Below are 27,210 nucleotides of genomic sequence, written 5' to 3' on the forward strand. Positions count from 1 at the left end.
CATTTGGAAAGGCAGTGGTTTCTGCTACAGGGTCCAGATCTACTCTTCATTTTCATTGTTGTTTCAGAGGAGATCCTACTGCAAGAGGTGCTGAGTCCACTCCCGATCAAGACGAGCAGTCCAGTGGAACCAGGCCACTTCCCTGTGCACAGCCCTGCATGCTTACATCTGCATTCACCATGCATCATGGAAACCAGCCTGTGAATACTTCTCACCAGGCTTAGTTCCACCTTCCTGTTTTTTCTGTGAATGCTTCAATCCTTAATTTGGTAGAAGCATTTCACTTTCGATCGGGACTGAGCTGAAAGCTTTGTTTTCTGCCAAGAAACTTCAGAGGACAGTACTTATTGAAGCAGTTTGCATCAGTGCAGTTGCATCATAGCATCTGGATTGCCCTGTGGAAGGTTAGCAATGTATCTTATGCTTCCTGAGCTGGAAGAGAGTCTTTCCAGTGGATGCGCTAAGGTAAATAATGGATCATGCTATGTATGCTCAGTGATGGGACAGTGCACAGAAAAGCAGGCTAAAGGGAGAGAAACACTTCAGGCTGAAAAGTTATTAGGCATTAAAAACACATACTGAAGAAAAGCATGCTGCCTTGACAATGGGAGAATGGGTGGGGATAGGAAGACTGGGCTCCTTGACACGGACCTGTAGGTCTTCTGATACCCCACCTCCCCTCCTCCTCTTTGTGTAGCTTTCAGGGTTGGTCACCAGAGCAGCAGTGAGGTCACTTTGTCTTGGCTACTACCCCTGAACGTACAGTAATATCATCTCATTTATATATATGTATGAGTGTACACATATATATTTGTGCATGTGCATATATATGTACACATCTTACAAAGCCAAAAAGAGAACAAAAGCAGAATGCCTCCGGGAGCATGCGGGAAGAGCAGAGTTGCAAGCCGGTTATTAATCCACTTGCAGGACACGGCTTTTGTTGAAGTTTACAGTGAAATTTAAATTAAAAAAAAAAATTAAAAAAAAATGAAAGAAAAAAAAAGAAAAGAAAGAAGGCGTTCATCCTTCGCCGGAGCTGCGCCCGCAGCCTCCGCACCCGCCCCGCCGTGACGCCGCGGAGCAGCGAGCCCCCCCGGCAGCAGGCGGCCCCGCGCCGCCCGGCCCGGCCCCCAGCGCGGCGGCGGGCGGCTCCGCGGTGCCGCGGGCGGGGGCGCAGCAGCGCTGCCGCTTGTTGATCGCGGCGCCCGGCGCCCTCCGCGCCTCCCGGGCCCCGCAGGCAGCCCCGCGCCCGGGCTTGCCGCTGCGCTGCGGCTTGCGTTCTTCCATTGCAACATTGCTTTTTTTTTTTTTTAATTTATTTCCTTCTCTCTTTTTTTTTTTTTTTTTTTTTTTTTTTTTTGCATGAAGATGGCGGCGCCTCTCGCCAGCAAAGCAGGGTCCGCCGGCACCAACAGCAAGCCTCCTTTCCCGGAGCTGGATTTCCGATCGGGAGCCAGGGTGGAGGAATTGAATAAACTCATCCAGGAATTCACCAAGCACGATCAGAGGGAGTACGACGATCAGCGAGCCCTGGAGATCCACACGGCGAAAGACTTCATCTTCTCCATGCTGGGTAGGGCAGGGACCGCGCGGGGCGGGGGCGATGCCGGCGGGACCTCGGCGCTGGGCTCCGGGCAGTGCGGCACAGCGGAGCGCGTCCCTGCCGCGGGGGCTCCGAGGGCCGCAGAGAGCGCCTCGCCTCCGGGACGCCGTTTCCCCCCACCCGCTCACCTACCCTTTAGCAGCGGTGTATTTATAAGCGGAGAGGAAAGGCTGGGTCGCAGAGCCGGCCGGTGTTGGAGAATCACGACGAGCCCGACGAAGCCCGGCTAGGGGCGAAGCGAGCCCGAGCCTTTATTGTTTTTACCCCAACTATCAAGGATGTCGGAAACGCAGATTTATTTTTTAGGGGGTTTATTTTTTAGGGGGTTATTAGACCGGTGCTTGTAGAGGAGCATCCTCTCAACTGCGTTTCTTGCTTGGGTTGCAAAACTTGCTGTGAGTGGAGCGAGTTGGATTTGGCTGGGAGTCCTTATCTGCGTGAAACTTTGCATCGCAGGCAGGGATCCTTAAAGAGGGGAGAAAAGGTGCTGGCCCTTGCAGGAACCACCTGGGCTCTGGCATGACTAAGGCTTATTAAGATCAGCAGAGGGATGACTAACAACTGATTCTCTAGGTGTTAATTTCCTGAAAAATATTTACCTTATTTTGACTAAGAAATCACTCGTGAATGAGAGCCTTTGGGGTACAAAAGGACGCTCTTTTATGCGCAGGCTGGACTTTAAATTGGTCTGCCAGATGTGTCTCAGTATCCCAAACATTTCTGTGTATAAAATAAGAACGTGGTTAATTGGCAGGTGTGGGCAGGGAGTGGTTCTTTGTGGCTCAGAGGTACCCACAGACCCTTGAAGCCTGATGTCTGCAGTGAATAACCTGCATCACTTTTCTCATTCGGAAGCACAGAGCTTCCTATAATAATTGCTATTATCCTGCAATAATAATTATTTTGTGTATCATGGGGGTATCCTATCCCCTGTAGAAGTAGACACTTTCTCGATAGCCATGAGCATATCCATGCTCATTAAGTGAGCATCTACCCATCTAGCTGGTTATCTGGTAAGGTGCTCAGGTAATTGCCTGCTTTGGGATTTGCACAACTTTGTGTATGTACTGCTTTTTCACCAAGGGTTGGACAGGATACAACAGACTAAATTTAGCTTGAGAACAAGGACAACAAGTTGAAAAGTCAGTAGCATGTGTATTTATAGTTGCTGTTATAAATATTTTTCCCTTCCTGCTTTAAAAAAGCTATGTGATGAAGCACTGGTTGCAACAAAGTCCATAGGATGTTTTGTAGTGAAAACCCCATTCAGTAGAGGTCATCCACTATTATAATCTGATACATTTTTCAATCAGGGTTTTAAATAACTGGCTGAGGAAGCAGGTCTGGACAAGATGAAGCGAAGGACAGAGAGCTGTGAGAACAGCAGTTCTCAGTGTGTGGCTGGTAGGTAGTGAAGGCTTTATGTGGTCCTGCTAAAGCACTGCTTGTCTTTGCAGGGGTCAGAGACCACAGCATGTTTTCCTGTCTCACTGGCAGGAAAAGGTAATAAAAGAAAGACAGGAGAACAGGTTGTACCTTGCATTTCTGCAAGTGCACTCTGAGGTCTTGCTATCGTGAAAACAGAGCCTTAGTCTGTTACAAATGACATAAATTAATGTGGCTGTTCATTAATGTTACTGGGGGGAGATGAGCATTTAGTTTTAAGTGTCTGGACTAAAACTGGGTTTAAGCAGTAGCTATATTTCTGAGTTACGTCTCACAGTTAGCAATGCAACTTGCTGCTGAAAAAAAGGCAAGAGCTCAGAACCAAGCCCAGGACAGAAATGGAGATGGGGTGTCTGACTTGTCTGCTTTAGACACAGAAGCTGCGCTTGTAGATCAGACTCTTTTTAGCCAGAGAGGCTCTAAAATCCAAAATGATTGAACTTATTAATAAATAACTCTTTCCCCTGTGCCTGATCCCTCCCATACGTACTGCTCTTATCTCATCGGGCGATGATGGGAAAATTAAACGTAGCTTTCCTGATTTAATTACACTGGTGCATAATTTGTGGATGAATGATAGGCGAGAAGACTTTGCACAGATTCTCTGATGTTTGCACTCTGTGTCTTGCCTTCTAGCTCAGACATTTGCTTTCTTTTTATATTAACTATATTTTTCTGTCTTACGCTGGCTCTTTGTGACAGAACTATAGGCGATCTCAAGAACTGTGCTATGATAAAATTAGGGAGGGGTGCTGCTTGCCATACCTTCATCCAAAATCTTGTGCCCCACATATCAGAATAGGGCTGTATATGACCTAGCTGTCTGGTGAGGGAATTGAGTATTTTCTGAATGCAGGCAATTCCTGGGCATCTCATACTTAATCACCAAGACCATATGGTCTTTCTGATGCCCTCCACTGAAACAACAGGTGTCTTTTGGTGTCTGTGCTAGGTGACTTCCCTTGCACATGCTGAGCTGTGCCTGGTAATTACTTGCCTTCTCAGCACAGGTACGACTGAGCCTCAAAGGGGAAGGCTGTATTAATCAAGGAAAGGAGTGAAGGAAAGAGCCTTGTGTTCTGCACGATGGGCTGGCTGGGATTGATGGGGAGACTGAGTCTCTGTCTGCCAGTCGTGAAAGGAGCTCATCACTTATTCTGACTGTGACTGCTTTTTCTATGCTTAAGGAGTGATAAAGGAGTATTTTTATCGCACGATGATGTTGCTACCAATGATATTTGGATTTGTAAAGCATTTGCTGCAATTGTGATGAGTGGTGCATAGTACTGATATTGCAAAACCTTATAGAGGTGCCTGATCTTGAGAGCATTGTTCCTGCAGTACAAGTACTCCTGGAATCTTATTTAATAAAGAATACCTTTCTGTTCAGCACCTAAAAAAAAAAAAGTGTTGTAAAGCACAGATGTTCTAGGCTTTAAAAAAAGAAGAAAAAAAAAGAAACATTATGCTCTTGGGAACAAGAACATTGCATATTAAACAGCGTCTTGATATTTCCAGTGCTATTGCTGTCTCACAGCCGCTCACATTATTAGAGGTATTGACTCTTACATTTTACTTCTTAACGAGAGGAGCTGAGAAGAGTAGAGTGAGAGGGTATGGATAGACACAGACCATATAGAGCTGTTTCTTCTACTAAGGGCACACAGCGGTGTTCAGTTGCCTAGAACAGTTCTCCAGCCCTTTGTGCTGGTGTTTTATTTCCTACCATGAGACGACAACTTCTCTGTGGTGTCAGAACAGGGATGTTCAGGGAGCTTCGTGCCCTTCTCTTTCTTCTCAATGCCCTCTGTTCCTCAAGCCAGGGAAAAGACAGGTTCAAGCTGGCACAAATTGGCGTTTCTTTTTGAAGGCCCCTGGTGTATCTTTCTGTCATTTCAGTGGTTGCACATTACTTCTGTGGGACCAAAGCTGCCCACCTCAGAACAGCTCTCAGCTGCGGGCTGGCAGCCTGCTGCTACTTGGAGCTGTTGACAGGATAGAGAGTGAGCTCCCATCAGCACCTGATAGAGGAGAGTGGAGAGCCTGCTGAGAGTATTTCCTGGCTCCCCGCTCTATGATTCTCCTTTTCAGTGGTGTTTTCCACAAGAGAGGTATTTTATGGCCTCTGTGGTACTGGAGGTCCGTGTATCAGAACAATATTGATAGTGTGACTGTGTCGCAGCAGTTTTTGGGACATGTTTTTTTCCCTTTGCCCTCCTGGTATAACTTGACGGTGAAACCTCCTATTGTAGACTAGATTTCATGCACTGTTGGAATTGTAGACCTGCTTGTCTATGATAAATCAGAGAAATTCTCTGGTTTCTTTTGTGGCACTGAGCTGATGAAACAGCAACAAGATTGAAACGATCTCTCTAGGGTTAAGTCTTTTGTGTGCGCACACCTTTTCTCAAGAGAGGCCAATCGTTATAGGAGCACACTGCACACTGAGGGCTATGTTAATAATGGCTCCCTGCTGGCATTCCCTGTGCTGCTGAATGCATAATGCACAGCTGTTAAAAACAGCCATACTGTATTGCAGATTTCATTTCTGGCTTCTGTTCGGTCCCCTCTCCCTGCAGATCACATGTTTCTGTACTTGTATTTGAGGCTGTGTTTTCTTTATTTTTTAAGGGACAGGGTGCAATGTGACCCTCAAGAGGTACCAATGTCTTCTGTTTGTCTATAACTATCAGAAGACAACCAATTTCACCTAAGGTGAATTCTTTCTGTTACTAGTTAAAAAGAATCCATAGAATCATAAAGGTTGGAAAAGACTTCTAAGATCATCTAGTCCAACAGACCACCTACCACCAACACTGCCCACTTAACCAAGTCCCTAAGTACCACATCCCCATGGTTCTTGACCACCTCCAAGGTCAGTGACTCCCCACCTCCCTGGGCAGCCTGTGCCAGTGCATTGCCACTCTTTCTGAGAAGAAATTCTTCCTAATATCCAATCTGATCCTCCCCTGGCACAACTTAGGGCCATTCCCTCTTGTCCTATTGCTGTCACCTGTGAGAAGAAGCTAATCCCCACCTCACCACAACTTCCTGTCAGAAAGTTGTAGAAAGCAATAAGGTCTCCTCTGAGCCTCCTCTTCTCCAGGCTGAACAATCTCAGTTCCCTCAGTTGCTCCCCATTTTGTTCCAGACCTTCACAGCTCTGTTGCCCCTCTCTGGGCACATTCCAGAGCCTCAATATCTTGTTTGTAGTGAGGGCCTATAACCCCTCTGTCTCTTTGTTCAAATGGGTTGCTCCCTGTGCGCAGTGAAAATAGCTTGAAAATGTTTCTCTTAATTTGCTTTAAGATGCTGGTAATTCACTTGCTCGACTACTGTTTTGAAACATTAGGCTGTGATGCAAAGTATTTAGTGCAATAGCAAGGAACATGTCCTGAGGGCACAAATTCTCATTGCAGGCTTGTCAGACTGCCCACCGCCTGTTCCTTCAGTCTGTGGAAATATTTGTAAAAGATTTGGGTGAATGCTTGCCAAGCCCAATTATGCAATTATGCTTTAAGGGCAATTTTATAATTATAGTGGAGGATGGTAACCAGGATACGTGAGTTGTTGGGTTTTTGACTTTTCCTTTTTTATTCTACATGACTTTGCATGAATTCTAGTTAGAAACCAGTTGTTCAACTTTCTTGTAGGCAGCTGACTGTAGATGAAGCTAAATAAAAGCACGTACAACACTGCTCAGGAAGGCTGGGGGACATGTTTTATTTTAGCTTTGGTGATTTAAATGACAGATGTGTACTTGGAGACCCAGGGCAGCCTATAGAAAGAGTCCAGTCTAGGGGAGACTCAGATTAATCAATCCTCAGTCCTGCCTGGGCTTCTTGAAGGGAATCTCAACACTATGCAAGTTTTTTTTGATAGCTCCCACCTCCAGTCAGCAGGACTTCACTTGCCAGGGCTGCTTCAGCACGAACAGTGCCTGGTGACAATGGAATGTCTGCGTGAAACCTTGTGTTGGCAGCTACAGGTTTGGGCATGAATTTCTTAGTTCTCTTTGAGACTAAGTTGTATGCCACTAAGTCCATTAGGTATTTCTAGGTGATGGTAGTGTATGAATCTAATGCTTGGGTTGTGTGGGTGCTAACTTGGGAAACAAGAGCTGTAGCTTATTTGCTACAGTGAAGCTTAAGAACTAAATACATTTTACAATATGAGCTGGATTTTTCTTAGCAGCCCAGAGTTGGGATGGATGAAGTTTTAGACATAAGGAAGAACTATTTCTCTCAGAGAGTGGTCAGGCACTGGAATGGCTGCACAGAGAGGTGATGGATTCGCCGTCCCTGGCAGTGTTCAAGAGGCGTCTGGATGACGTGCTGTGTGATGTGGTTTAGTGCTGGTGGTGGCAGTGGTGATGAGGAGATGGTTGGACTGGATGATCTTATAGGTCGTTTCCAACCTTGTGATTCTATGATTCTAAGTTCCTTATTCCTAAATAAACTCATTGTTTTTGTTCATCTTTTTTTTTTGATGTAGTAGAAATGCTAAGTCATGACTTGAATCAGTGATTGAGCACCTGGTGGTAAGGCAGTGCCAACCCAGGGAGCTCAGGTGCATGCAATGTACCTTCCCAGACCTCATTTAAGGACTGGTGGGGGAGGCAAAGGGATCTCATTGGAGATCTCTGTCTACCTGGGGACCTTATATGCCTTCTCAAGTTAAGCAGCTTCTTTTCCTTGTTTCTGTACTACTCCTGTTGTATCTGAGTAAATTGTCACTCACTGCAGCTCGGGATCTTGCTGCTCTGTTATCTTGTTATGCTTGGTCTGCTGTCCTCTGAGTAAGGAGTTAAAATTCCCTGGGAGCATGTAGATTTTCTCTGATTTGCCCATCTTTAGAGTATGAAACAAACAATAGACTAGATGGAGTTGTGAGTAAGGAAGGGGTGTCTGTGATTTTTCCTTTAGGAAAAGGAGAGGACCTATTGTGGAAGCTAATGCAGGAAATGGTGTTGGATGTTGTACTTATTGAATTTCACTGCTTTAGTAAAGAGAAGTGTACATGCATGGGAGCAAGGACAAAAAAGCTGAAAAATGGCCATTAGATAGATATCTCAAGTCTTGTTCTGATCGCTGGTAGTGTGATATGAGTTCTTCAAACTGAAGTAAAGCTTTATCGTAACCTACAGAACATTTCATAGGTTCCCCACCTTTACAATGAATTTTATATCCAGTGAAGTTTTAACTTCTTCTAGCACAATCCTGTTTTACAATCTACTTAAGAAAAATGCAGGATTTGGCTTCTTTCTTAGCCAGTGAAACTGGAAGGTGGTTTGTGAGGCATTCAGAATAAATCTTTAGCAGCAGATGTTTCAATTGACAGTTGCTGCTATGGATTTTCTCTTCTTTCTATTAAGAGAACTCCACTGTATGGTTTCATTTCCACTACTCTGCTGTATTCCTCTTATTGCAGCTAGAAATTGTCCTGGGCTGAGTGGATCAGTAGTTCAGCCAACCAGACAGGTGCCTGTGTTTCGTGCTCTTTCATCAGATAAACTTTCTTTAATTCTTTCAGAGCAGCATTTCAGTGACTTTCTGGTTATAAGGGAATTACCATCTGCTGTAGCGTTTAGTTTAAGATCAGTTCCCTTGCCCCTCAGTATATTTGACTTTTGAAAGATCCTTGATGCTAAGTAAGTTGTAACAATCCTGCTAATGCATTATATTTCGTGTTGGACAGCATGATTTTACTAAGAAAATGGTTCATATATTTTTGCACAGCACTGCATGGTCTCAGCTTGTATAACAAGAAGTGGATTTCACTCTTAAGAAAAACGTTCTGGGTGCTAAACATAGTCTAGACACTTATGCTTCATTTTAAGCTGTCCTCAAATTCTCACTGCTCCGTGCCTATTTCTGTGTCTAATGATACACGATGGGACCTCAGTAATGCCAGAAGAATTCCCCGTGCTTCAAAAGTGGTGAGAGGTGGTATGGTAGTGAATACGGAGCGCTATGGTATTGATTTTCGTTATCTCAGAATGGTTTAACCCTGCAACACTCTGAGGCTACAGCTGGAAATAGAAGCCTGTTTTTGAGAGCCAAGCCTCAGAAAGTCTTCAAGTGGTGAAGGCAGAGAGTTGCTGTCGCGTGTTGCTCTGGTAGTGGCTTTGAGATCAAGTACAGCTCTGCTTCTAGAGAGGCACCACAGCCTGACCCAGTTAGGCAGTTTTACCAAGTAATCTTATTTTATACCGAAGGAATCCCAATGCTCTGAGAAATTAAAGAATAGAGGGTCTATGCTCATGTAACTTGGCACAGTCTGGCAAGGACAAGCAGTAGAAGGCAGCAGTTACAGAAATTCTGCTGCGTAGCAGTAAGAGGTGGGGACAGAATCATTTCTTTTGTCCTATGACATGTTTCTAAGGCTATGATTTAGATGAAAAGTAGAAGTTTAGGTGTGAGGTATTGTTGGTCTGCTTAGATCTTCACCACCATAGACGGAATTTCTTCTGTCCACTGATGGAGTGAGAATTTGTACGTGATTTGGTCCGGAATTGCTGAGTAGCTAGGGAACACTTCTCAGTAACTGCATCCAGAAGTAGGTGTGTGTGTTCTTGCTTTGTTAGACTGTGAGATTTTGTCTATTCTGTGATGACTTATTTCAACTCTCCTGTTCATGTTGTTGGGTGCTGATCCATACTTCTCTCAAGAAAGGATGTTTTTATTCAGTGGTGCACGTATGACCTTGTTTAGAAAATCAAATACTGAGTTTCTGAGGAAGGTATTGTATTACACAAGTATTAAAAATATTAAGTCAAAGGCTGTAATCAGCTTCTATTCTTTTCCCTTTAGGCTTCTACACTTTGCATTTTAATGGGTCTCCTGGTGATGCTTTGGCTGATCTGGGACACAATGGAACTCCTCTTGGAAAAGAGTCCTGTGCTAATAGCTGGGCCTGATCCATAGGACAGGTGCTTGAAGATACTTCATGTTTGTTTTGTTCCTCACTAATTAATGTATAACTTAGTGGTAGAGCAGCAGGAAAGCTGCACTTGCTGACACTTCATGAAATAATGATTTAATCCTTCGTGACAAGTTCCTGCTGAGTGTCAAAGCTGATAAGTCTAATCTCTGTCCCTGGCTCGGCATGACAGGACCCTGTTCTAGAGGACATTCTGCAGGAGCCTGTGGGTCCTTGTAGGTGCTTTGTGACTGATTCGTGTAAACTCTTTTTGTACATTGCAAATCTTGACTGTGACTGTACAGCATTGCTGGGTGTACTGAGGAATCTGGAGTTGAGTGCAAACAAGGGAGCCAGCTGATTACATTCAAATGAAATAAGGCTCCTCCTGGGAGGAGAAGGAAATATTCTAAATACACCTTTTGCTTTGCAATTCTGAAGCTTGAGTGTGGGTGCAGGTCTGTACACAGGGATAGATGCACAGCTGCTCTGCAGTGGTCAGACCCTGCCACACAACCACTGGAGCTTGCTTCTTCTCCAGCACAGACAGTGAGTGGATGTTTATTTAAAACTTTGGTTGAATGGTATTCATAAAACAATTTGCAGCTTTGCAAATAGAGGAGGGAATGTTGCTGTAACAACTCTTCAGGAGATCTGTTGCCTTCTGTGTCTGCAGTTTGCCTTTTGAAAGTTGTATACAGTGTGGTGAATGGCAGATCAGGTGTTGATATTGGCCCCTTGGTATTAGGCCCTCCATGCTTAAGTTGCTGAAATCTCTATTTCATAGACAGGGCAACAGAGTAAGCAATCACTAACTTGAAGAAAGTAAAAGCAGTGCAACTCTCTGCAAATGCAACATATCTGAGCAAGCTGCCCAGTTTGAATTAAAAGCTTTTTCTCTTTTCTTGTGTGCAAACTGTAATGCACATCTAAGTGCAATATTGAGGAAAAAGGGGCTATTAGAATTTGAACGAGCATCTATCAGATACAGTTTATGTGCTCTCTGTTAAAGCTTGACTCTGTACTCCTAGTTTTCCTCAGTATTCTCTAAACTTTATGAATGTGTAATGTGTTCAAGTGAGGCAGAAGCATTATATTGAAAATAGCCACTTTGACAGGCTTGTAATACCAAAGACGACTGTCTTTACAGTTATTTTAATTATCTTGAGAATGGAATGTCATAAGTGCTACGTAAGCACGTAGCATACTTTACCTCTGAGCTGGAGACATTAAAGCTACAAGTACATGTCACTCTGAGTGTGTACCTTGGAAATGTGTATGTGCCTTTATGTGTTTGTTTTTGTCTCACTTTGTCCCAAATAAACAATTTCAGTGAAAGCATTCCGGTATTCAAGGGCACTGATGACAGTTCTTTGGAGTGCAGTGTGGAGAAGTGATACTGCTGAGCTTTGCAGGTGGAGATCTCATCCCTTGTTGGCAGATCTGCCCTGGGCTGAGGCCAGCCTGGCTTGGCAGAGATTATAGGAACCCTATAGAAAGGACTCTTATAGGAGTGAGGAGAGACAAATGAATAAAATCCCCTGACCCCCAACATGATGATAGACCTCCTGTTGTTCTTAATTTGCGCCTGTAAATGGCACTACTTTCCACTGTTGTGCACCAAAACAATAATAAATAGGAATCATTGGCATTTATATACTACTTCACAATTTTCAGAGTGTTCAACACACATTAACTAATTCAGCTGAGATGCAAATGTTCTCTGAGCAGAGTCACTCATCTTGCTGCCCGGGGGGACCTTTCATTGCAGTTGGGACAAGACTTTTGTTTTGCAGCCTTAACTGAAGCTGATGACAGGAATGTTCAGTACAGACACTGGATCTTTCTTCCTGAAGATTCTAAGCATTTGCAAATGCCTCTGTTTGCACAAAAATTTGGCTGTTCTCAAGTCATGTGATACTATTAAGAAAATCATGCAGGAGACTTCTAAGTATCATGCAAATATGCAGACATGTTTAATGGATCATGCAAATATGCAGACATGTTTAATGGATAGTAGTTGCAGAAGCTATTGAGTTAGCAAAGATTTTGATACATCTAGTGCACCTCTCTGTGCTTGTGTAAGGCCTTGGGTAACACCATCTCCAGTGGCTCTCTGTGCTCATGGCCTCAGCAGCTCAGAAGAAGAGTAAACATCCATCAGTTCTAACAATGCTGCGTGGTCAGAGCACGTGCCAAGACGAGTTTAGGATGCTCTCTGAATGGGCACTGGTCCATGTTTCTCTACATCCAGCAACTGCTAGAGGGGGAGGATAAAGCCCAGCAGGTGGCTTATTGCCAGGTAAGGTGTTATGGGAGACGTTGGACCTTATGTCAGTCATTCACCATTCTGAATCCCAAGCATTGAGTAATGCTTGGTTGGCATCAATCTAGTCTCTCTGGCCTTTGGCTTCCTTTCTGCCTTGACACTTTGTCTGTGTATCTAGTGCTGGTGATGAGGAGTTCAATACATCTGCATTTTTGAACTGTGCAGGGTTGGTTCCAATTCTTATTTGAGAGAATATCATCACTTCTTAGTGTCCCAGTAAAGGGACAGGAAATAAGCATCCTTTTTTATTAGGTTACAGAGTAACCTACTTCTAGGGGTTTACTTTGAAGAAAAGTATTTAATAGTCTTGGTAAAACAAGGCCTAGTTCTTGGTGGTAATAACTCTCATTCTAATCCTTGAAGCTCAGCCATAACTAGATGGCACTTCTACATTGCCTCTTTGTCTAACCATTTGGATACTTTCTCTTTTACAAGTGATGCCAGGTCTGACCTGAAACTGATTCCGGAAGAGCAGTATCAATTATGACTTTCATATAAATGGTCATAAGGGCAGGAACACTATTAGCCTCTTAGTGACCCAATTACACAGGGAAGTAGTGGTGCATTCTGAGATCAGAACTATCATATTGCTACAGAATTTCCTTCAGCTAGAAGCACACAGGAGAGCAGCATGTTTCTTGCAGGTGATGACTTCTTTCAGTAGTCCTGATATCCTAATTTTCCCTTTGAAGTTAACGTGCAGTTGGTAGGTGGCATCACTCAAAGTGGCTGACTGAGCTGTTGTCAGTGGAGAGATCTCCAAGACAATCTATTTCTTGGTCACACAGCACCTTGGCTTCTACCACGAGGTGTTTAAGGGAGTTGGTAAGCTGAAGGAGCAAGATATTTTAACAGCTTTTTATTAGCAACATAGCTGCGAAATACAGCTCAGAGTCTGTGGCTGAAAACGTTCCTATTAAACACTGCATACGATAGCTTAAAGGAAAGGATGTGGGATTTGACTAGCAAACACAAGTACCAAATAACAGGAATTAAGTCTCTACCTTTGCAGGTCCTTTTCTCCATTTGTTGTCTGTGTTTTATTGCTGGAAGCAAGGGGAATTCAGGGGCCTTCTTTCATTTTTATTGCTTTATGGCTAGGCTTCCTTGATGCCTTTCAGCTCTGTTCTTTCCAGTACTGGTATGCTGTATTTTTTTTTTTTTTTATAAATATACCCATAAATTAGATGTTTGTTTCAATTTCTTTTCAGCTCTAAAACTCTGAAAGATTTAGTGACTCCTTCCCATTCTAAAATTAGGATAAATAAGCTGAAAGTCTTGCATTTTTGTTTTCTCTTTTTCCCTTCTTCCTGCTTCCCTTTTCCCTCTAAAAAAGCAGTATTACTGGACAGGTGTAGATCATTTCCAAGTATTTTTGTTCTGCATTTCCAATTTCTGGTGGTGTTTTTTCTATGAAATACTCTCATGTGCATTCCATTTCAAGGGATGAGGTCCAAAACAAAATAAGAAAATTTCCACATCATTTTCTGCCTCCCTTGCAAGGCTTGGCTGTACCACCTAGCTGAACAAACCCTACCTTTGTCTTCACTTTGGAGTAAGAAACAAGAGGGCTTGTTGATTCCTGCTGCATTAACACTAACCTTCTGTTTTCCTGAGACCTCCTAGGAGACTGCTGCAGCATGCACCTCCTGCACCTCTGCCCTAGAGACCCTACAGCACTTACTTGGGTTTTAACAATGGGAGGAATGCAAAATTGCTCAGTGCAGTAGTGGGTGGGGAAAGGACACTGAGGGTGCAAGGCTGAGAATAATTGAAGACATTCACAGGAAAAGCCCAGGAGGAACAAGGAGTCCTGACCTCCGTCCCATGGCAGATCTGAACCTGAACTCTCAGCTAATAACCCCTCAGCTACTCAGCAGCCTTCTCTGGGCATGCCTGCATGCATGAAGGAATTCTAGGAATGCAGACTTCAGCATGGTGTGGGGGTGCTGCCGCTGCCCTCCGTTCAACCAAAAGCTTTAGAAACTGCAGTAGGGTTGGTTTTTCCACAAAAAAGCCCCATTGTGCTTGTTTGTAGCATTCTTCAATTAAAGATTTATTTTCCCTGGATAAGATTCCATTAGAACAGCAGGAGCCTCCATCAAAAAGCTGCAGAGAGGCTTCTTCCCTTCACTGGCATAGCACAGCTTCACCTCACTGCCTTCATCACAACCCCTCCCAGCCCCTTTATTTTTAAGCTTTACAGGCTGGGATATTAAGAAGCTGTTGTCAGCAGTGTATTGCCTCCAAATTACAGTGGCAGTAATCTAAGGATGTGAGAGGAGAAACTATGCTGGGGAAAGATGGAGCCATAATCACCTGCGGCCTGTTTAGTGTCACACCTGATAACTAGGCAGTGATTCAAGCTACCTGAGATACTAAGTGCAGTGACTTGACCCAGGTGAGTCTCCTTTGTGATTTATGAAGGAAAGTTCTGTTTGGCACCAAAGAGAATAGTGCTCTACTTCCACACTGCAGTTCAGGGTTGGTCTGCCTTATTCCTCATTTCTTGACTCTAAACTAACTTAACATGCAAATATTGGTTTTTGAGTTTGGATACTCAAAGGAGATTGAGTATCTCCTTTCCTGACCCAGTGTCTTATCATCAAGGTGCTGGAGAAGGTCATGGGTAGAGACAATGCATGGGATTTGTTCTCTGCAACTTAAAATTGTTCTTGGTTGCCTTGCAGCAAAGCTATTTCTGTCCTGCTGATGGCCTGGCTTGGAAGCTGAAAACGTCTGGGTAGGATTTATTATGCTCTGACCATTAAATTTTAAACTGCTTTTAATGGTAGATGTTAAATCACTGCTGTCCCAGTTCCAAGCTCAGTGCAAAATTCCTGAGTTCTTAGCAAGGCGTTTCCCCTGCCAGCAGTTTGTGACAAGCCTTGGTTTCTGAGGGCAAGAAGTTGCAGGGCTGTTCACAGAACCAGGCAGCAGTAAGTTGGTGGAGGACCTGTGTGTGATCAGTTGGGTGGCTGGGCCAACTTCCAGGCTCTGGAGAGCAGAGCCTTGCAGACCTGGTACTGCTGTAGTGTGTAACAGAGGTGTTTGTGCTGGTGCCTGTGTGCAGGCACTCAGCTGTGACAGTGATTGAGCAGCTTTGCTCTTGCCTTTGTCCCTTCCTGATTTAAGCATCTTTGGGGCTGAAATTCAGTGTTGCAGCATTGAGCTGTTTAGAGCAAGCTATTTTATTTTTGTTCATGTCTCATAAATACCGAACTGTTCAGTGTTGGCACGCAAATGTGGCTTTGTCCCTTGTTGCTGGGAGCCTCAGCACGGCTTTCTTTGAGGCTGAGGAAGTGTAGCTTTAATTGCGTGACTCTGTGTGTGATGCAGGCTGCTGCCTTCAGTGTGACACAAGTGGAGCGCTCTTCTAAAAGCACTGAAATGAAATCTACTTGTTTCTCAAACCTTTTAATTTTTTTTAAACCCTTTTAAGCTACTTGCAAAGACAGCTGTGGCAGGTGGGCAAGGGTTGCCATCCTTGCTGAGGAGAGGAAGGTGTTGTATGGCTTTGCAGGGGAAGCAGAGAGCCATGCAAAGCTTCTGACTCTCAGTCCTACGAGTTTCACACTGCTCTTTTGCAGTTGCCTAGCACAAGGCCTTCCTCTTCACCACCAAGCTTATTTAATGTTTTACTTTCTTTATCCCAAAGCTGGACATCATTGATGGTTGGACTAAATGATCTTAGTGGTCTTTTCCAACCTCTGTGATTCTATACAAAATCATCATATGACATTCTTCTGATGGAAAATGTTTGAGATCAGAACATCAAAAGAGGCAGAATTTATTGTATTCTGCAGTCAGGTCTCTCTCAGGTACAGTCTCTGGAGACCAAGGCAGGATATCCTCTTTCCTCAGTACAGTACTTAAAACCACTGTTCCTGGCACTGTTTGCAATGACAGCAGCTGGAAGTAAAGCTGTGGACCAGAGTATCTTGTGCTTAGTAATTTTCCTCTTATGGAAGGAAGATCAGTGCTCCATAGCTCAGGTTATTTAACTCATGCTTGCAGTGGAGAAGAGGCAGACAAGTAGAGAATGAGGATTCTAGGACAAGGTGTTAAAAGCAACCTTTTGGGAGGGATGCTTTCCTAGAGCATATCTGCCTGTATCAAGGTAAATGGAGGCTCTTTTTCTCTGCTTCTTTTCACACCTGTAAAGTTTGAACAGACCTTGTTACAGAGCTGCCGTATGGCTCCTTCCTGTATTAGAAAGGAAGGTGCTGAGTATGGACATCCCAGTGTGCATGCGTCTGTCTGTCTGGACCCGTCCCATCAATTAAACAGGAGCTGACGTCATATTTGAAGGTCAGCTGTTTTATAACCTAATATTACCATTTTGTTTCCTCTGGGCTTATTCTTTGCCTCCAACCTGCAGCTCGGCACCATCTGGTGCAGGCACACAAGGGAGAAGGATTAGAGGAAAGTAAAGCAGCTTTGTTTGCTTCTCCCATTGCTTCCGATGTACATAGGAGTCAGCAGTCTCTTACAGTATTGAATTTTAAGTGGTGGGAAGGGCTGGATCCTGTTAGCTGTCTAAGGGGGGGTGAAATAGCCTGTACTTGCAGTGATCTCTCAGCATCTCGCAGTTCCTGAGGGACTTTCTGTGTCTAACAGAGTGCAGTCTCTTGCATTTTATATTTCTATAGTCTTTTATTTTTATGAGCTGTTTTGCCAACCTCTGTATTTTCCATGCCTACAAATTGCTGAAAACACTCCTTAAGGATGTACACACCTGGTGCTCACTTTGACTTCAGGCTACTTTGAAGTGCTTTAGCATCTGACCTGCGTTTACAAGCTGACAGAGGCAGCAGACTGGCACAGCACAGGCATCTGTCCTGGTGGCATCTGTCTGCACAGGCCGAGGAGAAGTCTGCTTCTCCATCCTCTGCTGCTTGCAAATAGCACCAGTCATTTCCATCCCATGGTAAGAGGGCTTGGCTCTTCATGCTGCCTCTCATCCTCTTTTCCTCCATCCATTCGAACTCCGTGCTGATTGTTTTCTGTGAAAGACAAACGTATTTTCTTCCTGATAGTAAAAAGGTAATAATGCTGCTGATCTCCCAGGCCAGCAGCATTACTTGCAAACTAATATCATATTGTTTAGCTTCAATGATGCAAATTTTGCATTGGGATATTTTGAAACAAAATGTCTCGAGCCATAAATAACTATTATGTGTTTAGCTGTTTGGAAAGGATAGCTAATTGATGTGCTTTGGTTGGATGCAAATATGCGCGCCAAGTAATGAAGGCATTTGGCTGACTGTGATTCATGGCATGTACGTGGCACTGTGTTATAAAGCATATAATGTGCGTGTAGACTTCTTGTCATCTGCCTTTTCTTTGCTGCTGTTTAGCTTTCTTCCAAACCACTGTTTTTTCAGGTCAAGGATACCTTATAGCAATTCCTAATTCCTGGAAAGAGGATGATTCAGCTCAGAGGCTTTTGAGGAGGCTCATTTTAATTTCTATATTTTTAAGAATCTCCTATTATGTGAAGAATCTCAAACAACAGACATTCAAAAAAATTATTTGGAACAAGGAGCAAATCCAGAGTCATCTAGGTTGGCAGCTGTAGGTGTGTTCTTGCTTCTTCAGCTGCTCATCAGGACGGTCAGTTAGATGAAGTGCAGGCAGGTTAGGAGTCTCTTCTGTGGGGCAGGAAGATTCATTATTAGCACAGACTTGGTTGTACTTGGTAGAGCAAAGAATGTATTGTAACTATATATATTAGTATTTATTGTTATTCGGTTCATAATGTGGTTTTGTAACCTGAAATGCTTCTAGATGTATCAATTCTGTACTACCAGCAATCTGAGTACATCTTTCACTTCTCATATACAGTACAGCATAGGACAGAATGTTTTGGCTTGGATTGCTGTGAAACTCCACTGCCTACCTGTTCTTTCTTGCTTTTTCTTCTGTTTCTAACTCTTGTCTTCATTAATATTGAAAGCATGCAGCCAAGGTTGTCAAGGACAAAAATTAAGCAGTAGCCGGGCCTTACTTTGCTCTTCACTGCTTTTCTTTAAGAAAACCTGGGAGAGAGCAAGGCTTTTTGATTTATTTTATTTTTTGTTTTTCTTTCTGTGACAATGCAACAAGGAATTTAAATCTGCTTTTTGTAGAGCTAAGGGATCTGAAGTTATGCACTGTGCCTGGTGGTACTTAGCACTCAGCGGGGAGCTCAAGTTTTTCCGTCTCTTACAGCCTTTTCTTTGAGAGGAGAGGAGATGCAATACACTTTACCACAGGTGATGTACACGCCACATTTCCGAATGTGAGGCTTCAAAGAAAAGACAACACAATAGCTAGCTTTGCTACCCAAGTTTTACGTCCCAGGAGGATGTTTGGCTGACAAGACATCTTTGCAGCTCCAAGTGCTGCAGCCAGAGGAGCATCCACGCTGTCAGATGGGGTCTTTGCAGGGGATGAGCCAGCAGTATGGCTTCATCTGATGCACATCCAGCAGAGCCATCCCAGAAGTATTGGGTCAGTGGTAATCAGCTCTGCTTAAACTAATGTTTCACATGGAAACTGAAGCTTTTAGTTTGTGGTGCCAGTATCAATAGGAGTTCTTGTTTTCGGATAGAACTCTATAGTACTCAAATCTGTACAGAGATTAACAGGAAACTGTGATCTTTGCTTAAGAAAATCCTTAGGCTATAAATGGCTGTTTTGTTTTAAGCAATCCACGCTTGTAGTCATTTGTTAGCTTTCACTTTCATTGGATTGATTTAACTACTGATTGACCTATTGAGATTCCTGTTTCTTTTGATTGTTCCTCTTTGCATCTCTGCACAAACTCCTGCTTTCAGGGTTTGTCCTGTTTGTTCCCAGAAGTTCCCCTGTGGAGGAGCTTTGCAGGGTTTTGTTCACCATCCTTAAGCAATAGCTGTGGTCAGTTAGTGAATTACAGAGAATAAACTAGATTGATTTTTTTCCTTTTGCAGCCTAGATGAGCTGATTCCTTCTGTCTGCTGTGTGTTCAGGGCTGCAAGCCAAGCTGCTATCAATTTTACCTTCTCCTCCTGTGAAATTGCTAAAGAAAAGATGCTTTCCAGATCATGTGTGTGGAACAGATGTGGTTTATATTACTAGATGATTCAGCTAGAAGTGATGCCAAAACATATTCCAGAACTCTTAGCTGGCTGTTGGATTGAGAAGAGCAATAACTGGAGTGAAATGCTGGGCTGTGTCTGTAGCTGCTGCCATGCCAAGTGGTTCCCTCTGATTTACTGAAGGTCTAAGAAAAAAGTGGGGTGAGGGGTGCACACAAGTCTTTCAGTAGGCTTGGTCAGTATGTGGAGATGCACACAGTGTCCAGACTACATTGGCTTTTCACTTTATTGTCAAATACCATCGACATCTTGACCAACTGTATTTCCTTCCAACTTCTGCTGAGATGGAAATTCAGTTTTCTTATATAGAAGTATGATTAGCTCACCTATTTTTTCCCTTCACAATCATCCTTGGCAGTGTTCCAGAGAGCCAGTGGAACAAGAGCTTTTGAGGCTTGATTTCTATGCAGATGTGAGCCAAAGGTGAGACTGGGCAGCCTACCTGTGTAACTGCACACTGAGGACTTGCTTATATGTAGACTGAAAAGTGCAGGGAATGGGAAGAGCCCAGTCAATATCGTAACAAGTGGCTCTTTGGACTTTGCTGTTGAGGTTGTAAATTGAGCCATTTCATCTCCAAGTCAGGTTAAACTTTTATACACGGGTGAAGTCCAAGGACCTGCTAGTGGTGCTTGGGACATCCAGCACAAAGAGCAGACCCTGGCAGTTTTGTGTCCCGTAGGAAGGAAGAGTTCAGTTAGTCTGAACAACAGAACCCGATGTGGGCTGGTGCATGGAAGGAGTTTCTATTGAATCTTTGCACCAGAGAATGAGGAGTCTACATCTTTGTGTCTGTGGTTGTCAGAAGTCTCACTTATGCAAAGGATAATAGGGTGCCAGCAACCAGAGCACAACTCACAGGTGCTTCAAAGAGAAAAAATGTGTATGGGTGCTTGTGGGGTTTATCTCCCCTTATGAATCAGGGGAATTTTGAGCTAAGTCAGAAAAAGTTTGAGCTCTCTCTTCTGCTGAATTTTGTACTGCATTCTACCCTTACTGAAGGAAGAGCTATGGTTGGTTTCTGTGACTGCTGAGTCAGGAGGGGGCAGAGATGAGAAGCACTGCCTTGTCACTGTGTTTCCATGGGGAAAATTGTTTACACTGTGGCACAGAGGTTCCTCTCTCTGCCTTCCTATTGGAGCTGTCTGCAGCCATATACCTCCTTCTACTATAGATTAGAGTATCTGCCTGTTTCTTGCTTTTGAACTGTGGACTATAAACCTGATCTGCCATGCCACTGAGTGAAGCAGTCCAAAAGTATGCAGAGCTGTTGGCACATCTGCTAAACTGAGAGAGACCAAAGCATTGCATGCTTGGACTGCTGCAGATTTTCTTTCAGCTCAAAGTGCAGGGGCTGGTGCTCTCAAAGCAGGAGGCCTGCTGGCTGGGTTAGGTCAGTAAGGGCAGGCTCTGTCAGCAAAATCCTGTCAAAATGCCTGTGGCTCATGCCAGGAGTGCTCTTTCCTACTTTCACCTGTGTCTAAGCAAAAGGCAGCATCGAGTGGCATATTGGCTGGGCTCATACTGTTGGGCTTTCACTGGCAAAATTGTTAATCGTGAGTCACATCTCTTGTATCTTTTGGTTGTGCAGCAAGAAGAACTTGCTGTTGTGTTGCTACCACACTTAAGAGCACTTTGTGGTCCCTGTATTCTGTTCAGACCTGCATGCATACTTTGGTGCTAAGTGTGTCTTGGGTTGAAAATCACCCAGCTAGCACAAACGCCAAGTCTGGGTGGATGCAGAGATGAAGAAAAGTGGATTTGTCAAGCTTTTATTTACTTTCACCACAGAGACTTTAAATGCAGGCGTGGGTGCTGTTTGGATAAAGAGGCTGTTCTGTGTGTTCAAAGTGTGAAAGATTCCAATCGTTTGCACAATGAACAACTTGCCCCAGTACCAGAAGTTTGCAGTTCCCTCCCTAGCTGAGAGCATTGAATAGTGGAAGGATGCAGTAGGCAAAGAGCATAATGTGGTGGAAATACATTCCTCCCTGTCCCACCTCTTCCTGTGAGCAAAAGGAGGGGGAGCACACAATGAAGACATCTGTTCCTTTGAACCCACTCACAGACTTGCTGGGTAATAAAACCTGCGAAGAGAGGGAGAACTTATTGCTGCTGTTCAAGTGGTTGTTAATCGCTGATTGTAGGGTATGGAGGGGTGAGCTTTTATCGTGTTGACCTTCTTTAGGGGATATTGAAAAGCAGCTGGCACTGAACTCTGCCAGGATTTTAATCCAGGAGCTGCAGAATCCCTTTCTCCTTTGAGAGAGGAGGCCGATCTCTGTGGGAGCTATGCTGTCCCTGTGCCTCAGAGCCATGCCTCCACTGTGCTGACCCAGATGCTGCCCTCTGCTCTCCTGGAGGAATCCTGCTACCAGCTTACAACCATGCTCTGGGCTGCAGCAAGCTGAATGGGAGTCCTGCAGGAAAAACTATCTTCTCACCTAGACTCCAAGCATGCGTATGTCCTGTCTGAACTTTGCTCTTCTTATGACAGTGCCTAAAATCTCATGGCCGTAAGCACAGGGCTGTGACCTCCCTGCCTCTCCCCCACTCCTGTTTAATCTCACTGTGCCTCTTAGTCACAGTGAGGGCTGCTCTAATGGGTTTAAGTGGCCCGGCTCCTGGCAGAATGTGTTGTGCTTTTAAGTTCAGCCTGGGCCCATTCTTTTGAGTAAGACATGAGGTCACATACATCTGCAGCCTAAGAGACTTCCTGTTGTGTCAGCAGGTGCATGCATGAACAGTAGGTGTCCCCTCTGTCCTTCTAAGTATCTTATCTGGAATAAAAGCTGTCTGCTAAATAGCATGCCAAAAATGCCAAGGAGGTGATGCACTGATCTCAGACCCTTTCATGAGCTCAGCTACAGAATGCGGAGGCAGATGGTTCCCCAGAAGCTCTTCCAGGCCCTTCAAAGTGCCTTATGGCATACACCACTAGCTGTGGCACCCACTTGCATTGATAAGGTTAATGGGAGACATTTTTAAGCTGTGGATTTGGAGTCTCCCATTTTTCTGACCTTCCAGTTTGTCTCCCAAGGTTTGAGGTTGAAGAAATAACACAGAGAAGAAATGAGGGCCTCCTTCTTGTAGATGGTACTGGAGCATAATGGCTTGGCTAAAAGTGGATGGGATTCCCTAATTTGGAGGTAGGCATTATCTAATAGAGATGGGTATATTACATTGTAAAGGGGAGAAAGGAGTACAGCAGGGGCTGCAAACACTGTTACAGGTGGCAAAATGTAAAGGGAAGAGACACACCGTACTGTAACGGTACAAACAGTGTGGCATATGAGGTTGAGCAAGCTAGCAGAGCTAAGCTGCTGCAGGAGCCTGGAAAAAGACTTTGAGAGCTGAGTGCTGTAAGAATAGAGGCAAACAAGGCTGGTAAAGCAATGAGCAATAGAAGTGGCTGATGCTGGATTAGTTTTGTGAACTAATAGGAGCTTGTTCCAGAATTATGCACTTGAAATATTGAACAGTGGAGACTGTTGAGTAGTCAAACTCGCTTTCCCTGGTAGGCACAGCTTTCCCACATCCCAGAGGCCCTGTGAGTGCAGGATGGAGAAAAGAGTGCTTGAAGGAACCTTGCATTTCTCCACCTTGTGTTTTTTCTCCCCTTTCTCTCTCATGGCATGGAGCATCTTAAAGAGTCTATGGAGACAAACTGAACCTTAGCAGGAGGAATGGAAGAGACAAGTCAGCACGCTGGTGCATCACTAAGCTCCAGAGAAGGCAATAAGTGCCTCTGAATGTCAGAAGGTGCTTGAAACCAATGCAGAAGGGTGTGATGAGTGCCAGAGCTCATCCAAGGATGTAAATGATGGGAGGCAGCCCTCAAAAACTGTGCATATGAAAGTCTGTGGGCGAACTGAGCAACTGAGCTAGAGAATGGTGCTGCAAGGAAGCCTGTGAGGTCATGGATAATGCTGTTCTTCCTTTTAAATATGTGGTAGTGCCACAGGCTGATCTGATTATGCAGGTGGCTACTGTAGCAATGTGTTTGTTTATTTTCAGCAAGGAGCTGTGAGCAGACAAGCAGGAAAGAGGGAAATGAGGGTCAAAGTAGGTTTCCTTTTAGTGAGTGAGTGAAGGTGATTACAGGGTGGTGGCAGATCCCTCAATAATTTGTTGCAGCATGTTCTGCAGGCTGGTTTAATTTTAGTATGAAAGGGGACAGAAAACAGATCAGGAAAAAAAAAAAAAAAGCCACGAACATTATGCAGCATAGTTGTACAGCATGCTATATTCTATCCTAAGGGTGGAGGTAGAGACTGTAGATTTAGTCAGGAGAGTGCATGGGGTCTTCTAAGTTGACAGGGACACCACCAGGAATACAACCTGTGCTGAGAGTTTGTCTTAGAGCAAGCCAGGCTGCTGCTTTCTTTTTCTTTATTGATCTCTCATGAGTTCTAAGCCTGTAGTTAAGATTTGCATGCAACGCTGCTAAGTGTCATTTCACTGTGTGTTAGAAACATAGAGGACACTTGAAAGGATGGAGAGACAAAACCTGTGAAGTTTATTCTTCTTTTCTTGAAGTGTTAGCCTTGGGCTTGAAATGGATGGAGAAATTGCTTCTGATAACCCACAATGCTTTATGGCTTTATGGAAATGAAATCTCTATGCAATCGTACTCTCTCTTCACCCTGCCTTTCAAGACAGATTTTGGTGCAGATGCCCACGGTGCTGCTGGGGCGAACAAACAAAAGGTTGCAGCAGCATCCCTCAGTTATGGCAGAGTGTGCTCTCAGGTCTTATATCAGCTATTGAACGATGGGCAGAGGAACATCTCAGCACCCTGCTTGCTATTTGGCCCTTTCCAGTTTCAGAGTTGAGTTTAGTCTTGAGGTGTTTCTATTTTGCTTGGCCTGAGCTGTTAAATGAAAGTGCTGCTGTGTGGGTAGACATGGTCAGGAGCTAGGGAACAAATCACCCTGAGAAATGAACCTTCAAAAAGGGAGAAGTCATTCTTTTCTTAGAGCTGAGGTTATTGTCCACAGGGTTTTCATCAGCTCGGACTAGAATCCACCTGTGGGAGGATGACAAACTTGCTTTTGAGACAGTTGGCAAGCAGGAATTGATTTTTTTGCTGACATCCAGATTTTTTAATGCAGGACTTCATCCTCATGATGGATGGCCTCCCATTCTCTTCCTTCTCCAGTTATCTGAAGAGTAGACTGGAAGAGAAAGTGAGTTTTGCTCACAAAAGCCCATAGCTTCACTTTTGTCCTGACTGCAGGCTTCTATTACAGCTCTTCTTACAAATCCATCGGATATCAGCTTTAATTTAGCAGTGCACTGACCAGACAGACTGAGTTTGTCAATTCCTTCTCCGAGATCAGGATCTGATTAGCCAGCAGTGCTAGAAGGGATGTGTGTGCCCTGATGCCTTCCTCTCTTTGCCCCCTTCCCTGTTGTGCAATGGGATTTGTCTGCACTGATAATACCGATATCATTTACAGGAGCTCTGTCCGGATCTGTCATTGGCTGGTAGAGACTGGTTTGGTTGTCGGATTTGGGTCTGAATATAATCTCTCTCTTCCTTCTAAAGCAGCAGTAGGGATGCCCAGACCATTGAGGTAATGCCGTAGAAAAGCAGCAGCTTTAAATAGTGAACTTCTGACCTGTGGCATTTGCTACTCTGTTTAAAGAGGAGTCTCTTTGTTGTGCTAACCTCCTTTGTCCCCTGAGGTAAATGGCGGAGAGCAGTGCGGAAAAGGTGATTATGACAGGATCTGGCCGTTTGCCACACCACGAAGGAGTGACAGCATCAGTACAGGGTGGCCAATGAAATGTGCAAGGTCCCGTGGCCCATACTTACAGTAGGGAACCTTTTGCCCCTGACTCTTGAAGAACAACATACGAACGGGTTTAAAAGGAATTGCGCTAATTCACAGAGGATTTATCTGTCACTGGCTGGTTACTATTCAGCAGTCTGCATGCAGAAGCCTGTAAGCCACTCGCTGCCAGAGGCTGAGGAAGGTGTATTGCAGGGAGCACTGCTGTAAGCTCGCTCTGCTGTTTTATGCTTTCCCCCTGACATTTCTCCTGCTTGTCACTGTCACGCAGCCCGTGCTGTGTGAGCTGACCCGGGATTGCTTTTTCCCTGGCGTTATACGCTGCCTGCTGTTTTGCCACAATCTCTCTCACTGCTGTCATCTTTGCCTCTTCCAGCCTCGTGCAGGTGTCTGTGCTCAAGCCCGCCTGTGTGAGGCATCGTCCTGCTGTGTGCAGAGCTTGCAAGTTGTACACAAGCGCACCACAATTTATCAGCTGTTTCTTAGTAGGCAAGAATATCATCAGCTATTCATTAGATGCTTTGGATCTCTGATGAAAGAGCTTCTTCCTAGAGGAGCTTGGGGCTTTGTTGTCCATCTTGTGAAAATTCAGAGGAAAAAAGATGCTTCCCCTCTTGGGAATTCTGGTCTGGGATGTGTTGGCTGCTGCTGTTGGACAGATTTGGTCCTAGACTGTTGGTGAGGACATCCTGACAACATTCACTGCTGAGCTTTTTTCCTCCTACATAAACAGTTCACTCAGCACACAGATATGGCCAGGTTTCTGCCCCAGTTTTCCATCTGTATGAGTGCCTTTTTCCCTAGCACTTGTTCTACTCCCTGTTGACTTAGCACCACCATAGGGCTCCAGGTGAGAGCTTCAGACCTGCATTATTCAGCCTCTTCTCCTCCAACAGCAGATGAGGCAGGTGGTTGGGCTGAGTTTTAAGGTCATACCAATGTGTTAGGTTACACTGCTGGTTTTATACCTTCAGAGAACCTGTGTGCTTGGAAATAATACAGTTATAGTCTGTTTGCACCATTAAGCTCTTCTATGAGAGGAATTGTTGGATTTGTTTAGGACTAGTTAATTTGTTTTGTCTCAGCCCCTTTCTCTTAAATCCCTTTAACATGAGACTGTTCTCAAAAGCTTCATGCTTTCCACCCTATGCAGAGGAGGTGCCATTGGTTTTACTTCAGCTCTATTCCCTACTTAATTGTGAGTTCATTTATTTATTCTATTTACTAATTACTTGCAATGCCCTTGCTACGTGGCCTCATTGCTGACCCCATTCTCTATTCAGTTCTTCCTGTCTAGTAGGAGAGACAATAAGCACAGACTGCAGTTTGTGTTACAAATTGCTGCAAGCACGCCTGTGGCATCTCAGCTCTGACCATGCAGTCCTTTCACACCTTCGTGTCTCATGAAACCTCACAGACGCACTGTTTTATAGGTTCCCACCTAAGGAAAAAAAAACAAAAACCAAAACTTGAATGGTTTCAGTGGTCTTTGGATCAGTCTTTTAATCCTGTGAAGGAATGTAGCTGTATTCTTCTGTGGATTTTAGCATGACGATACGCTGAATGCCATAATGACTGCTACGATATTAGCCTGCATATTTTCCATCAGGGTGTGAAATCATCTTGATGTTTGGAACTGCTCACATATTTTTCTAAACCATTGCTTATGTCTGCATGGGAGCACTGTGCTGTAATAGCCTTGGGACTGGTTGAATAGCACATGCTCTCGAATTGTGAATTCCCTCTTAATCCAGGAGATTCCTACGGTCTTTTTGAAAACTATGGTAGAAAAATGGACAGAGAATGTGAGTCTGAATGTAATGGACTTTTGCAGGCGAGCAGTTATTACAGGCCAATTAGTGTGGATTTTCTATATGAACTGATGTTTTACTTGGAAGCCGTTCTGTAGATTTCCATCATATTGATCTTTGTAGTATATTGCAGCCTTGGACGTATCTGTGTAGTACCAGGAGGTTTTCACTGAAT

The 27,210-nt window shown here is 44.3% G+C and overlaps 1 protein-coding gene across 1 annotated transcript in view; it reads left to right on the top strand.

The window, feature by feature from the left end:
* The first annotated feature begins 1,187 nt into the window (after window positions 1–1,187).
* MB21D2 (Mab-21 domain containing 2) overlaps window positions 1,188–27,210 on the top strand; it is a 49,366-nt gene continuing 23,343 nt past the window's right edge. The window contains exon 1 of the mRNA XM_052686143.1: window positions 1,188–1,576. Coding sequence (XP_052542103.1) covers window positions 1,366–1,576 — 211 coding nt within the window. The 5' untranslated portion in view covers window positions 1,188–1,365. The remainder of the gene's footprint in view (window positions 1,577–27,210) is intronic.

Source organism: Tympanuchus pallidicinctus, unplaced genomic scaffold (assembly GCF_026119805.1).
Source record: "Tympanuchus pallidicinctus isolate F22 unplaced genomic scaffold, pur_lepc_1.0 scaffold22, whole genome shotgun sequence".
In the NCBI taxonomy this organism is placed as follows: domain Eukaryota; kingdom Metazoa; phylum Chordata; class Aves; order Galliformes; family Phasianidae; genus Tympanuchus; species Tympanuchus pallidicinctus.